This window comes from Chiloscyllium plagiosum, unplaced genomic scaffold (genome assembly GCF_037043375.1).
Source record: "Chiloscyllium plagiosum isolate Xiang-an unplaced genomic scaffold, Cpla_swu_hap1 HiC_scaffold_34, whole genome shotgun sequence".
Taxonomy (NCBI): Eukaryota; Metazoa; Chordata; class Chondrichthyes; order Orectolobiformes; family Hemiscylliidae; genus Chiloscyllium; species Chiloscyllium plagiosum.
Genome location: NW_028270172.1, coordinates 46267549 through 46284016, shown reverse-complemented (window position 1 = coordinate 46284016; position 16468 = coordinate 46267549). Strand labels below are relative to the sequence as shown.

General features: G+C 42.3%; 1 protein-coding gene across 2 annotated transcripts in view; it reads right to left on the bottom strand.

Annotated features, from left to right (window-relative positions):
• The window catches only part of jarid2b (jumonji and AT-rich interaction domain containing 2b), a 458793-nt gene that overhangs the window by 101127 nt on the left and 341198 nt on the right, over positions 1 to 16468 (bottom strand). For both annotated transcript variants that reach the window (XM_043719074.2, XM_043719075.2), the window contains one exon: positions 10075 to 10254. In XM_043719074.2, coding sequence (XP_043575009.2) covers positions 10075 to 10254 — 180 coding nt within the window. The remainder of the gene's footprint in view (positions 1 to 10074; positions 10255 to 16468) is intronic.

Below are 16468 nucleotides of genomic sequence, written 5' to 3'. Positions count from 1 at the left end.
GAATCCTTACAAGTTTCACAACATCCTTCCTATAGGACAGAGACCAGAGTTGCACACAATATTCCAAAAGTGGCTTAACCAATGCCCTGTACAGCCGCAACATGACCTCCCAACTCCTATACTCAATATTCTGGCCAATAAAGGCGAGCATACCAAATGCCTGCTTCACTATACTATCTACTTGCGACTCCCCTTGTACAAATGGATTTCCAAAATGAGTTTGTTATAATACCACGCTAGGTTTAGTTAAAAATTAAATGGCAAAGAAACACAGAATTTACATACATGTTATATTAAAGGAAGCAGCAACGTATAGACCGAGCTGTGTCAAGAAACCAACAGAATAGATTCTACACATACAATTATTTTAAGGACATTTAAATAATTATCTGAAGCAGGATGTCCTGCAAACTTCCCTATCTTGAAAGAAGAGCCCAACGCACAATTCCAAAGACAGAATAGAAATATTTACAGCCCCCTTTAGCCATTACTGCCAATTAACTGATGCTTCTTGGCCTTCAGCTGTGGTTCTCAGCATTACAGACACAAATCCTGATTTAATTTTAAGTTGGTCATTTTTTCAGTGGCAGCCAGGGACTAGTCAAGTACCAAAAGGATCTGTGCTTGGACTCCAACTATTCACAATATGCATTAATGATTTAGATAAGGGAACTAAATGTCATATCTCAAAGTTTGCAGATGACATAAAGCTAGATGGCAAGGTGAACGGAGAAGAGGATGCAACTGATTTGGACAAGGTGAGTGACTGAGAAAGTATAATGTTGATAAAAGCGAGGTTATCCACGTTGGTAGCAAAAATGGGATAGATTGGGAAAGGGAGAGGTGCAATAAGACCTAGGTGTTCTTGTACACCAGTCACAAAGTAATGTAAGTCTTCATAGTGAGAGGATTTAATACTGAAGCACGGATGTCTTACTGCAATTGTACAGGGCCCTGGAGTACCACAGGCAGTCTTGGTCTCCTAATCTAAGGATGGATGTTCTGGTTTATGAAGGGAGGGCAATGAAGGTTTACCAGATTGACTCCTGGAAAGGTAGGTCTGACAAATGAAAAAAAAAGACTGGATCAGTCTGGAGTATATTCACTGAAGTTTAGAAGAACTGGGTGGGAGGGGGAAGCCATCTTATAGAAACCTCAAAAATTCTAACATGACAAGATAAGGCAAATGCAGGAAGTAGGTTTCTGATGATTAGGGAGTCCAGGCACAAGAGTCATAGTCAAAGAACAGCCTCCAATGCTTTCCACAGCCACACTCAGGAAACCATCCAAGACAAAACAGTTCACTAGATTTGTACTCCATCACTGCATTAAAACATTCATTTCCTCCATCATCAGCCTCTATTACTGATGAGATGCACTGCAACATTCAGCAAAGCTCCTTTAAGGAAATCATCCAAAGCCACAACCATGAATACCTCATAGAACCATTACAACAGATATCTAGGAACCTGCAAACCACACACTATTCTGATTTGGGACAAAATAGGCATTTGTTAAAATCCAATAACTTTCTTCCAAAAGTACTAAGCAGAACTACCCTAGATGAATTGCAGCGTTCAAAAGGCAACTCACCGTCCCTTCTCAAGAGGAATTTGGATAGGCAAGAAATGTTTGCTTTGCCACTGACACCCATATAATGGAGTACAGTGGCCAATTCTGGGAAATACATTTTAACCATACTGCCTCTTGTAGGAGTGTCTAGGAACAGGTGGCACAATCTCAGAATAAGGGGTCACATATTAAAGACAGGATGAGGAAGATTTTCTTCTGAAGGTTGTGAATTTGGGGGATTCTTTACAACAGAGGAATGTTGAGGCTGGATCATTAAGTATATTCATGGCTGAAAGGAAGACTTTTAATCAGTAATGGAATGATTAGATATGAGAAGGAAGGAAGGAAAATGGAATTGTGGATTATCAAATTATCATATTATCCATGATCTCCAAGTGACAGACTTGATGGGTTGAATGACCTACTTCTGTTGTTGTGATTATGGTTTTATTAGGAGAGTACAGTGGAGATTTGTTTGAATGTTACCAAGGATACACTGTTTTAGTCATGTTCAGAAGAGGAATTTAAAGAAATCAGAAGAATAAAGTGCTACGAATTAAAAGATTTAATAAAACTGTATTTTGGGAGGCTTCTGCAAGATTTCAAAGCAACAAGCAGAGAGGGGTACACTGGATTTGCTGAAGTTTAAAAGATGACGACTTCAGAATGACTTTTGCTATATTCGTTGCAAATGTTAAATAGCTATGTCTAATACCGAAGTGCTTCTCGAAAGATGGTATCTGCCTATGAGTGGTTCCAACAATTACAAAGGTTAATTTGAAGATCACAGCAGGCAAACTAGAAATGGCTTGAAGAATGCGGGCAGGAAATTGTTGAGGTTTTGGCTCAGCATTGGAATCTGAAGAAAGAAAACTTGAATACTGATAAAATAGATCACATTGGCAGGGATTCAGTTGCAAATTAAACAATTTGAATTAGAATTCCATACAGAAGACAAAGAAAAAGGAGCCGGGAGCAAGAGAGGAAAAGGACAGCATCTGATGCGGTTGTCAAACAAAAAACTGCAACTTTCCCTGCGAGCTACCAAAGAGTGCTGTAGGAGAGAGAGAAAGTCTCTGGTCAAAGAGGTGCAACACACTGCCATTTAAGGAATCTGGGAGATTCATGCCAGACAGGAAGAAGAATCAGAGATACAGGTTGCACTGCTGAATTTAGAAATGCTACAAAATCTAAAGACAACACGTGGAGACATTCCAGATTAATTCCAATAAAGTCATATTGAACTCTGCTTCTCTCAAATGCTGCTTAGTTTCTCCAGAAATTTATACTTTAATTTCACTCCAAGTTATTATTCAGTGAGATAAGAAAACCTGAACCCGCTGGAAGCTAGTTATAACTGGGCTGTTTGTTAGTAGGGCAATGCGGTGTAATGTATAATCATAGTACGAGTGTTTTGAAAGTTAGAAGTAAGAGGGGAAGTTCTTTCCTGTATTTTAAAGTTTATATTACCTGAGAAAAAATGTTTAGCCAATGTTTACTTTAATTGTTTGTTACAGTGTAAGTCTTAAAACTTGAAATTGTGTCAGTTGATCCCTTCAGCCAGTGAGTGGAAGGCCAATAACTTTTCAAATGTTTTCTGTGATTAAAATGTTTATAACAAAAGAAATAGCACTGGAGAACGTAATTAGACAAAGAGCTAACAAAACCCTGGACTAAGTGATATACATACTTGGGTTTTGAAAGGATTTTAGCTTTAGAGTTATAGGATGTATTCATTTTGATCTTCCAGAATCCCTTACAATCTACAACAGTTTGAAGATTTGAAAAGTAGGTAAATTATACTATTTTCTTCCTACCGATTAAATATACAAACTGTTCTTCTCAATTTTTGCTGCCTCCACCCCTCTTCTTAAATGGCATTGTTGTTAGCTACATTTCAAATCTTCACAGCCAACAATTAAATCTAAAACTTACCCAATGGATTGAAACCACACTGACATGACATTTACCCAGTGTCAGAGGCAATTATTACAACTTGCTGCCTCTCTAATGCCTGTTTGACCTGTACAGTAAAGAGCTTGTATTTGTAAGTTAGGCTCCATTGGATATAGTATATCCAGACAGTAAATGCAACAAACTCTACATGATCAGCTAATTTCTTCTTTTGAAGTCTTTGGTTTCAGTGAAAAAATGAATTATTATGAAGTTTGTTTTTTAATCTTCAGAATTAAACTAAGTCCAAAACATCACAACACAAAAATATGCATGATCAGAGACAAAAAGAATACAACTGTGTACCAATTGAAGACAATGACAGTACTTGTTACACCTACTGCGCAATGTCAGGATCCAGCAAGTTTGCCTTTGATAAGAGTGGAGGCTTTCATAACTGGAAACCAAATTAATCAAAGTCCTTACTTCTCTCCATCTGTAGGTTTGATGATGGCCATGCGAAACAACCACTTTTATTTTTACATCTGCTGTCAGAATGTGGCTCCAGTTATCAAGGATACTATTTATTCCTTGCTCTTAATTGGCCTTGAGAAAATGGAGACATAGCTCCTTGAACAATTATAAATTAATGCAGCGAAGACAAAGCACTGAATTTTAGCATTTGACTTAGCGATCATGATGCTTGCTTACTTTTCCTTCTAAGTGGTGAAGTTCGTGGATGTGGGAAGTATTACTGAAGTCATCTCAGTGAAATGCCGCACAAGTACATTGGGTAGATTGTACACATTGTAGTCACAGTATGTAAGTGTTTGTAGCAGACGGACATTTAGTCTAGTGGATGTAGTGTCAACGTTTTCTTTTATTTGGTATTGAACTTATGGAGTTCTTTCACACAGCTGAGGAAGCAGTATAGTTGAATTTTCACATTAACAATCAATTCAAAGGCTTCAGTTGAGGCAGTCCAACACTTCCAGAAATGGATTGCTCATTGTTCTGAGGAAAGGTCACCTGACCTAAAACGTTAACGGTTTTCTCTTCACAAACACTGTCAGGTTTGCTGAGCTTTTCCCGCAATTTTTGTTTTTATTGCTGATTGTAGAATTTTAGTATGTAAGTGATGGTCTGACTTGGGGGATAACCAGTCATAATTTCAGCAAGAAACAAGGGATGAGAAAACATTTTTCTCTCAGAGGTTTGAGTATCCTTGGAACTCCCTTCCTTAAAAGGCTGTGGATGAAGAATTTTTAGAACATAGAACATAGAACAATACAGCACAGAACAGGCTCTTCGGCCTATGATGTTGTGCCGAACATTTGTCCTAGCTTAAGCACCTATCCATGTACCTATCCAATTGCCGCTTAAAGGTCACCAATGATTCTGATTCTGCCACTCCCACAGGCAGCGCATTCCATGCCCCCACCACTCTCTGGGTAAAGAACCTACCCCTGACATCCCCCCTATACCTTCCACCCTTCACCTTAAATTTATGTCCCCTTGTAACACAATGTTGTACCCGGGGAAAAAGTCTCTGACTGTCTACTCTATCTATTCCCCTGATCATCTTATAAACCTCTATCAAGTCACCCCTCCTCCTATACAGCTGCAATATCACCTCAAGACTCTTGAATTCAATCCCTCTGCCAATGAACGGTAATACACCATAGGCCTTCTTACAAGCTCTATCCACCTGAGTGGCAACTTTCAAAGATCTATGAACATAGACTCTGCTCCTCCACCTTACTAAGAACCCTACTGTTAACCCTGTATTCCACATTCTTATTTGTCCTTCCAAAATGGACAACCTCACACTTGACAGGGTTGAACTCCATCTGCCACTCCTCAGCCCAGCTCTGCATCATATCTAAGTCCCTTTGCAGCCGACAACAGCCCTCCTCATTATCCACAACTCCACCAATCTTCGTATCGTCTACAAATTTACTGACCCACCCTTTGACTCCCTCATCCAAGTCATTAATAAAAATTACAAACAGCAGAGGACCCAGAACTGATCCCCGCGGAACTCCACTTGTAACTGGGCTCCAGGCTGAATATTTACCATCTATCACCACTCTCTGACTATGACTGGCCAAACCACCCACTATCCCATGTCTTCTGACTTTCCGCATAAGCCTACCAGGGGGACCTTATCAAATGCCTTACTAAAATCCATGTACACTACATCCACTGCTCTACCCTCATCCACATGCTTGGTCAACTCCTCAAAGAATTCAATAAGACTTGTAAGGCAAGACCTATCCCTCAAAAATCAGTGCTGGCTGTCCCTAATCAAGCAGTGTCTTTCCAGATACTCATAAATCCTATCCCTCAGTACCCTTTCCATTACTTTGCCTACCTTTTAATATCTTTAAGGCCAAGATGGAGAGATTCTTCATTATCAAGAGAATGAAAGATTACTTGGAATATGCAGCAATGCAGACCAGAGGTTAAATCAGATCAGCCACAATCGTACTGGTTAACAGAGCAGGCTTGAAGGGCTGAGCCGTCTACTCTTGCTCGTTGATCGTATGTTCGCAAACAATTTCAGACAAGTGCTCTTTTTTCATGTAGTGTCAGTGCGAGTGCTCCAAAAACTGTCAGCTGGTGAAGTTCGCAGCACGGTGGCACAGTGGTTAGCACTGTAGCCTCACAGCGCCAGAGACCCGGGTTCAATTCCCGCCTCAGGCAACTGTCTGTGTGGAGTTTGCACGTTCTCCCCGTGTCTGCATGGGTTTCCTCCGGGTGCTCTGGTTTCCTCCCACAGTCCAATAATGTGCAGGTCAGGTGAATTGGCCATGCTAAATTGCCCGTAGTGTTAGGTGAAGGTAAAATGTAGGGGAATAGGTCTGAGTGGGTTGCTCTTCAGAGGGTCGGTGTGGACTTGTTGGGCCGAAGGCCCACACTGTAAGTTATCTAATCTAATCTAATTCTTTGAGAACGATGTTTTCAGGAAGCTCAATAAGTAATAGTATATGAAATTGCTCAAGGACTCAACACCCGACTTAAATATCCTGCTGACATGAACATAGATATCTACTATGTGTGTGAGGCAATTCTTGAGCAGTAATACATTGCCCTTGAAGATTATTTTCTGAACTAGACTTCCAGGGAACAAGGAAGACTTTGAAGAAACACCAAGGGTGGAATATCAATCTTCCACTTGAACTACTTGAGATTCAGTGAATAACTTCATGTCTAACTTTATGGCTGATCATTCACCCCCATGGCCTATCATGGCATCATTCTTGGTAGTAGATTGATTACCAACATCTCTAGAACACTGAGCCTAAGGTCAAGTTAATAGTGAATCTGACATGGAAGCTGGGTACTCTGCAGTTCCCTGGCACGTTAGAAGTGGAGGAGGAATAAGGGAGAAGAATAACTAGTAGATATTCAAATAAAAGCAAGTCAAAAATCATGGCTACCTACTGAACAGGTTAGTTCTTATACAATAAAGAAACACGTTTTAACAAATGCTATTGCCTAGCTATAAACAATTATTGGAGAAAGTGACCATTGCAGATGTTAGAGACCAGAGTCAAAAAGTGTGGTGCTGGAAAAGCACAGGTCAGGCAGCATCCAAGGAGCAGGAAAGTCGACATTTTGAGCATAAGCTCTTCATCAGGAAGGTGGGGGAGGCCCAGTGGGACTGAGAGATCAATGGGAGGACGAAGGGGCTGGGGAAAGATAGTATGGGAATGCGATAGATAGATGAAGGTGGGGGTGATGGTGATAGGTCGGAGTGGAGGGTGGAACAGATAGGGGGAAAGGTAACGGACAGGTAGGAAGTCCAAGAGGGCGGTGCCAAGTTGGAGGGTTTGATCTGGGGTAAGTTGGGGGAGGGTAGATGAGGAAACTGGTGAAATCAACATTGATCCCATGTGATTAATAGACAATAGATTCAGGAGTAGGCCATTCAACCCATCGAGCCAGCACCACCATTCATTATGATCATGGCTAATCAAGTATCCTGTTCTTGCCTTATCCCCATAACCCTTGATTCCACTATCTTTAACAGCTTTATCCATCTCTTTCTTGAAAGTATCCAGAGACTTGACCTCCACTTCTGGAGCAGATCATTCCATATATCCACCACTCTCTGGGTGAAAACGTTTCTCCTCAACTCTGTTCTAAATGGCCTAACCCTTATTTTTAAACTATGCTCTCTGGTTCTGGACTCACCCATCAGCAGAAACATGCTTCCTGTCTCCAGAGTGCCCAATCCTTTAATAATCTTATACGTCGCATTCATACCTCTCATCCTTCTAAGCTCAAGTGTATACAAGCCCAGTCACTCCAATCTTTCTACAAGCCCAGTCACTCCAATCTTTCAAGATGATAGTCCCGCCACTCCGGGAATTGACCTCGCGATCCTACGCTGCATTCCTTCAATAGTCAGAATGTCCTTTCTCAAATTTGGAGACCAAAACTACACACACTGTTCCAGATGCGGTCTCACCAGGGCCCTGTGCAGCTGCAGAAGGACCTCTTTGCTCCTATACTCAATTCCTCCTGTTATGAAGGCCAGCGTGTCATTAGCTTTCTTCACTGCCTGCTGTACCTGCATGCTTGCTTTCATTGACCGATGTACAAGAACACCTAGATCTCATTGTACTTCCCCTTTACCTAACTTGATTCCATTTAGATAGCAATCTGCCTTCCTGTTCTTGCCACCAAAGTGGATAACCACACATTTATCCACATTAAACTGCATCTGCCATGCATCCGTCCACTCACCTAGCCTGTCCAAGTCACCCTGTATTCTCATAACATCCTCCTCACATTTCATCCTGCCACCCAGCTTTGGTTGGAGGATCTGCCCCCTTCCTGGACCTCTCCATCTCCATTTCTGGCAACTGACTCAACACGGACATTTACTTTAAACCCACAAACTCCCACAACTACACCTCCTCCCACCCTACCTCCTGTAAAAACACTATCCTTTACTCCCACCTCTTCCAGCTTCGCCGCCTGTGCTCCCCCAGGATGATCAATCCACCACAGAACATCCCAGATGTCCTCCTCCCTCAAGGACTGCAATTTCACCTCTCACGTGGTCAACGATGCCTTCCAGGACATCTCCTCCACTTCTTGCACCTCTGCCCTTGAACCCCACCCCAACTATCGCAACAGGGACAGAACCCCCGGTCCTCACCTTCCAAATACAACGCAACATCCTATGCCATTTCCGCTACCTACAAACAGACCCCACCACCAGAGATATACTTCCATCCCCATCTGCATTGCACAGAGACCATTCCCTCTGCGAGTCCCTTGTTAGGTGCATGACCCCACCAAACCTTCCCTTGCCACCATGACATGTAAAACCTACACCCACACCTCCCCCTACAACTCCATGCAAGGCCCCAAAGGACCTTTCGAGATATGGCAGAGACTTTGCTGCACCTCCACACATGTTGCTCAGACAGGATGCCAACTTGCAGAACATTTCAGAGAACATCTTGGGGATTCACACACTAAACAACCCCAACTTCCTGTGGCTGACCACTTCAATTCCCTCTTCCACTCTGCCAAGAACATGCAAGTCCTGGGCCTCCTCTACCGCCAGATTGTAGTCACCTGACATCTGCAGGAAGAATGCCTCATCTTCCGCCTTGAGATCCTCCAACCAGATGGGATCAATGTTGATTTCTCCAGTTTCCTCATCTCCCCTCCCCCACCTTATCCCAGATCCAACCCCCCAACTCAGCACCAACCTCTTGAACTGTCCTACCTGCCCATCTTCTTTCCCACATATCTGCTCCACTCTCCGCTCTGACCAATCACCGTCACCCCCACCTTCATCTACCTATTGCATCCCCAGCTACCTTTCCCCCAGCACCACCCAATGTTCATTAATCTCTCAGCTCCCTTGGACCTCCCTACATTCTTCATGAAGAGTTTTAGCTCGAAACGTCAACTCTCCTGCTCCTCAGATGCTGTTTGACTGGTTGTGCTTTTCCAGTACACCTTTTGACTATAAACAATTATACATACACTGTAGGATAATATAAAACATTGACATGGACAATACTATGGTTCAACAACATTCCTTAGGGGAGAGTATACCACAGCCTCTTCCCTCTTGCTCAAGTAAATAGTGCGACTTATACATATTTGAGGGCAATGAAAAAGAAGGCGGTTGATCAAGGACAGAAGAAAATTAATTGAAATTAATTTTATACAAGGATCAAATTAGCATGGTTGAATGATTGACTGCATAAAATTCTAAATCAATACTCTAAGTCGACTCTGACTAGGTATTTACATGCAAGCAGTCGAACAAGGAAGTTCTACATCACCTGTCACTATATTCCTCCATCCATTAAGGGATATTTATTCAGTACAAGTGTACACTATATTATGCAGCTCTGGAAAATGAATACTTGGTATTTCAGCTTTTCACACTAATGTATTTTATAATCTCTTGACAGCTGGGAGATTCTTTTGGCAATAAAACTAAATTTAAAAAGATAAACTTTGATGGTTTGCTTGGCTCCATTAAATGCTCATATCAATGCAGCAGACCTTCTATCAAGGTTGACATGCAGCCCTCAGTTACTAGTTTCAATAGTTATTAAATTAACCTACCATGACCATTGAGGACTTGTTTACCCTGTGGTTTTCCTTTCCTCGGTGTTGAATGGCATGAAGATGAAGCATTGTTTGGAAGTGTTTTGACATCTTCGCACTCATCATCCTCTTCTACTTCATCAATGTCATCCTGCGAACTTCCAAAATACATCATGTTGTTCGGCAGGGCAGGAGAGCCTGAGTACGTGTAAACAAAACAATGTTTTATTTTTCCCTTCTATGTTGCTCAGCTTAAATGGTGCACAAAGAACTACCATTTTTGACAGTACATTACCCATTTGTAACTGAACTCTCTGAAACACTGCATTTCTGCATAGAGTCTAAAGGGAAAATACCTAAAACAAATGAATCTGCCAAGCAAAACAAATCGTTTCATACATTAATGAAGTCAGGCACAGTGATGAATAAAAATGCCAATTTTGCTACAAAAGATCCAAGAAATGTTTGCCAGTGTTTAGGAGATAAATTTGTGATTTTTCTACAAAGCCATAATTCTGTGAACTTGCACATATTTCATTAAATAGTATAAATCATGAGACAAAAACATTTTGATGATGTTTGGCCTTCACAAATAATAAAATGTTACAGTCAGGTTTGTGGATTTTGGGCAGGAGGTAGAAACGGGCGGTGCGGGGTTCTGGGACTATGAGGTTGGAGGTGGTGGATGGGAGATCACATGAAGTGATGAGGTTATGGATGGTCCTCCACTTCCCGCTCCTCTGCCCTTGAACCCCGCCCCTCCAATCGCCACTAGGACAGAATCCCACTAGTCCTCACCTACCACCCCACCAACCTCCAGATACATCGGATCATCCTTCGTCATTTCCACCACCTCCAAACGGACCCCACCACCAAGGATATATTTCCCTCCCCACCCCTATCAGTGTTCCGGAAAGACCACTCCCTCCGCGACTCCCTCGTCAGATCCACACCCCCCACCAACCCAACCTCCAGTCCCGGTACCTACCCTTGCAACCGCAAGAAATGCAAAACTTGCCCCCACACCTCCCCCTTCACTTCCCTCCAAGGCCCCAAGGAATCCTTCCATATCCATCACAAATTCACCTGCACCTCCACACACATCATTTACTGCATCCGCTGCACCCAATGTGGCCTCCTATACATTGGGGAGACAGGCCATCTACTTGCGGAACGTTTCAGAGAACACCTCTTCTGGGACACCCGTACCAACCAACCCAACCACCCCGTGGCTGAACACTTTAACTCCCCTCCCACTCCGCCAAGGACATGCAGATCCTTGGCCTCCTCCATCACCAGACCATGGCAACACGAAGCCTGGAGGAAGAGCGACTCAGCTTCCGCCTAGGAACCCTCCAACCACAAGGGATGAACGCAGATTTCTCCAGCTTCCTCATTCCCCCTACCCCACCTTTTCTCAGTCCCAACCCTCAGACTCAGCACTGCCTTCTTGACCTGCAATCTTCTTCCCGATCTCTCCGCCCCCACCCCCTCTCCGGCCTATCACCCTCACCTTAACCTCCTTCCACCTATCGGATTCCCAACGCCCCTCCCCCAAGTTCCTCCTCCCTACCTTTTATCGTAGCCTGCTTGGCACACCCTCCTCATTCCTGAAGAAGGATTTATGCCCGAAACGTCGATTCTCCTTCTCCTTTGATGCTGCCTGACCTGCTGCGCTTTTCCAGCAACACATTTTTAAACTGAGTACAGTCAGAGCCCAGCTACAATGAGAGTGTGCGTGCGTGTATCTCTATCTGTCTGGGATACTAATTTGACTCAGAAATGGGATATGCAGTGGAGATAAAATTGCTGGTGATGAACAGACAATTGCAGAAGAAATGCCAAGTCAGTCTGAGAGTCAGCGTACTTCCTGTCAAGTTATACATGAGGGAGCTCAAAGTTTGGGTGGCATTTATTTTAATGCAAGGAATATTGCAAGTAAGGCAAATGAGTTAAAGGTGGTGATTAACCCAAGGGAATAGAATCATATCGAGCACAAAAACACATAGCTAAGGAAGAGGCAGGTCTGGCAGCTCAATATTCCAGAGTCTAAAGTCTTCAGGTGAGACATAGTGATTCCCCAAACAGGCCATCACTAAGGCTTTTTGGAACCGAGTACTTATAATAATCATAAGTTTTGTACCAACTGGATGCTGTGGAGACTAGTCTATTAAGACTTTGAGAAGGTCCTACATTGGTGACTGACAGCAAATGTAAAAGCCCATTCAATCTTCAGAAATTTGGCAAATTGGATCCACAATTGGCTGAGTAGCAGGAAGCAGAGGGTGACTCTTGAGGCATGTTTTTCCGAATGGAAGTCTGGGTCTACTGGGGTCCCAGAGAGCTCAGTGTTTATGGCTTATGAATGATAATTCAGACCTGAATGTAGGAGGTTAGTAAAATTGGTAGAGCGTAAATAGTAAGGACGATAGGATGAGGTGGTCAGATGGGCTGATCAGTGGCCAATGGAATTCAATGAGGGGACGTACATGGACAAGACAAATAAGGCAAAAGAATACATAAATGAATAGAAATACAGAGGATCAAAGAGATCTTGATGTGCATGTTCCTCATGGTCTCAGGATAGATGGATAAAGTGGTTAAGGCATGGGATATTTGCCTTAATTAGCCTGGACATAGAGTTTAGGAGTAGGGAGGTAACACTGAAACTGTATAAAATGTTAGTTAGACGAAGCAAGTATATCATGTGCAGTTCTGGAATCCATATTATAAAAGGGATGTGATAGCACCGGATAGGGTGCAGAGAAAATTTACTAGGATGTTTCCTGAGCTGGTGAGTTTCAGTGATGAAGAGATGGGGTTGTTTTCCTTAAAACAGAACAGATTAACAGGGAACGTGATTTGAGATATATAAAATTATCAGAAGCATGGGATATGTAAATGGTAAGAAATTTTTCCCCTTGAGGGACAGATCAATGACCAGGGGGACATAGATTTAAGGTAAGGAGTAGAAGGTCTAGGGGAGATGTAAGGATTTTCTTTTCCTCCCAGAGGTGGTGGGAACCTAAGAGTGGGAGAGGGAGAAACCCTCATAACAGAGTTTAGATATATCTCTTGGCATTGCAAGTGCATAAGGATATGGCCAAGAGGTGGAAAATGAGATGAAAATGGGATTAGAACTTGCATTAGTCTTTACGATGGAACATACTTAGAATATCCCATTAATACTAAAGAATATGATTATGATTAGATTCCCTACAGTATGGAAACAGGCCCTTTGGCCCAACAAGTCCACACTGACCCTCTAAAGAGTAATTCACCCAGACCCATTTCCCTACCTTATATTTATCCCTGACTTAAATTAGCATGTCCAATGCACCTGCATGACCTGCACATCTTTGGATTGTGGGAGGAAATCGGAGCACCCAGAGGAAACCCATGCAGACAGTCGCCCGAGGCAGGAATCAAACCCAGGTCGCTGATACTGTCAGGCAGCAGTGTTAACCACTGAGCCACCATGCCGTTATTTTGGGGAAGGAATTAAGTACCATAATACCACCATCAACACTACAGAAGTAGTATTAGACAAACTAATAGGGCTAAAGACAGATATATCCCCTGGCCATAATGGATTGCATCCGAGAATCCTGAAAGAAGTAGTTACAGAGATAATGGAAGCACTGATTTTAATGCATTAAATCTGTAATTTTCCAAAAATCCTTGGATTCTGCAATAGTACTGGAAGACTGGAAAACTGCCCATATAACAGCCCTATTCAAAGAGGGAATGAGGCAATTTTAGGTAACTATTCACCAATTAGCCTAACATCAATTCTTGGAAAAACGTTTGAATCAGTTGCTAAGGAAGTAATAGCATCACATTTGCTTAGTACTGAAAGGCTAATGGACTTAAAAAAGAATGATGAGACAATAAAACACACACACACACACACACACACACACATATATATATATATACATACACATGGGTGCATACTTAGAAAAGAATTATTCCTGAGGGTTATTATATTAAAGAAAGAATGCTGAGATGAAAATGGAGAACACGGCAAGTTAGTGCAGAGGAGAAATGGGCAGAAGTGCACCAGATTGTGTTGCCGGTAGCATACAGACTGGAAGTGTTACGGGTAGCACATGAATTACCAGCAGGTGGTCACCTAGGTGCGAGGAAGACTCGAGCAGAAGCACAAAAGCATTTCTATTGGCCTGGACTACGCAAGGATGTGGTTAAATTTTGCCATACATGCCAATTGGTAGGTAAGCCACAGGCAATAACAAAACCAGCACCTTTATTGCCAATTCCCGCATTCGAAGAACGTTTCACGCAGGTTATGATTGACTATGTAGGTCCTCTTCACAAAACTAAAAGTGGGAACGAGTACTTGCTCACCATAATGGAGGTGTCTACCAGATTTCCAGAGGCAATTCCATTACAGAGTATTAAAGCAAAAAGGGTGGTAGAGGATTTAGTAGCTTTCTTCACACAGTATGGGCTTCCCAGAGAGATTCAGACAGATCAAGGGTCTAATTTTACTGCTAGGCTGTTTAAGGAAGCCATGGATAGCTGAGGCATACAGCACTTTAAACCAAATGCGTATCATCCTGAATCTTAGGGAGCTTTGGAAAGGTCGCATAAAGACCATGTTGAGAGCGTACAGTCAGGATTACCCAAATGATTGGGATAAAGGTATCCCATTCGTATTGTTTGCCATTAGAAATGCCCCAAATGAATCTACTCAGTTTACTCCCAGAGTTAATATTCAGACATGAAGTGAGAGGGCTTTTGAAATTAATTAAAGAAACATTGACAGGACCAAAGTTGGAGATCTTAAACTTGGACATTGTATCTGAGCTGAGGGAGACAGTAAATCCAGTAGGTGAGTTAGCTAAACAGCACCTGAAGAGGGCACAGTACAGAATGAAGCAGGTGGCAGATAAAGGCTTTGAAAGTTGGATGTTTTCCCGTGGAGATTGTTACCAGTGGTAGGAGATACCTTCAAAGCCTGGTTTAGTAATCCCCATCGAATTTGAGAGAAATAAAATCATGTAAATTATCGGGTAAAGATGTCAGATAGTTTTTTTTTCCCATCGGGTATGTTATGTGAATATGTTGAAACCTTACCATAACAGAGAGAGCAGAGTAAGGAATCAAATCCCAATGTCATGGAGTCTGATGTGCCTCAAAATATGTTAAACAATGAGGAAGTCCTTGAGGAGTGGGACAGGATAGTGAACCATCTGTCTTAGGAGCAAAAAAACCAAGCTGAAAGGTTTGTTGTAGCACATGCAGGAATAGGGTCGGGAGGACTAATATAATTGAGCATGAGGTGGAAGTAGGGAATGATGTTCCGATAAAACAACACCCCTACAGACTTAATACTTTCAAAGCCACACAGGAACAAAAGGAAGTGAATGTGATGCTCAACAAAGATATCATTGAACAGAGTCAGAGCAAGTGGAGTTCGCTGATCGTGTTAGTTCCCAAACTGGGATTCAACGATTTTGTGTGGACTATCGGAAGGTAAACGCCAGCACAAAATCGGACTCATACCCCAATACCAAGATTGGGGGATTGTATACAGCAAGTTGGACAATCCAGTTACATCACAAAGTTGGACTTACTGCGTGATTATCAGAAAAAGTGAAAGACGTTTCTGCGTTTGTAACCCCAAATGGACTCTATCAATTCAAAGTGATGCTTTTTGGAATAAAGAACGCACCAGCCACATTCCAAAGACTCATGAACAGAGTGGCTGGCTTAACAAACTGTGCAGTTTATCTAGATGATGTAGTGACCTTTAGTGAGTCATGGAAAGATCACATGGTACAGTTGGCAGAGCTCTATGAACAATTACAAGAAGCAAAACTGATAATAAACTTAAACAAAACAGAATTCACGAAGGTAGAGGTGACGTTCTTGAGACATAACTTCAGTCATGGAAGGAACATGAAGGACCCCAAGGAACACGAAGACGAAGGCCATTGAGGAATTTCCATGACCACCTTCAAAGAAAGAGGTGCTTCGATATTTGGGACTAAGCGATTCTACCGGAAGTTTGTTCCAAACTTCAGCAGCGTGGTGGCACTGCTAGCAGATTTACGAAAGAACAACACAAAATTTCACTGGACAGAACAACGCCAGGAGGCATTTGAGAATTTAAAAGCAGTATTAGCTACACCAAAATGTTTTGAAACCCTTCAAAGTTGCAATCAGTGCTAGCAATATAGGAGTTGGAGGTGTACTGCTATAGGAGATGATGATAGAATTCAACAGACAACTGGCTACTTTTCAAAGAAACTCAACACCCACCAGAGAAATTATTGAGTTTGGTACTGGCCTGAAAACATTTTAATGTTTGTGTGTCAAACTGTGTGTCAGAGACAGTTGTGTACACGGATCACAATCCTCTTACATTCTTGGAACGATTTAAAGA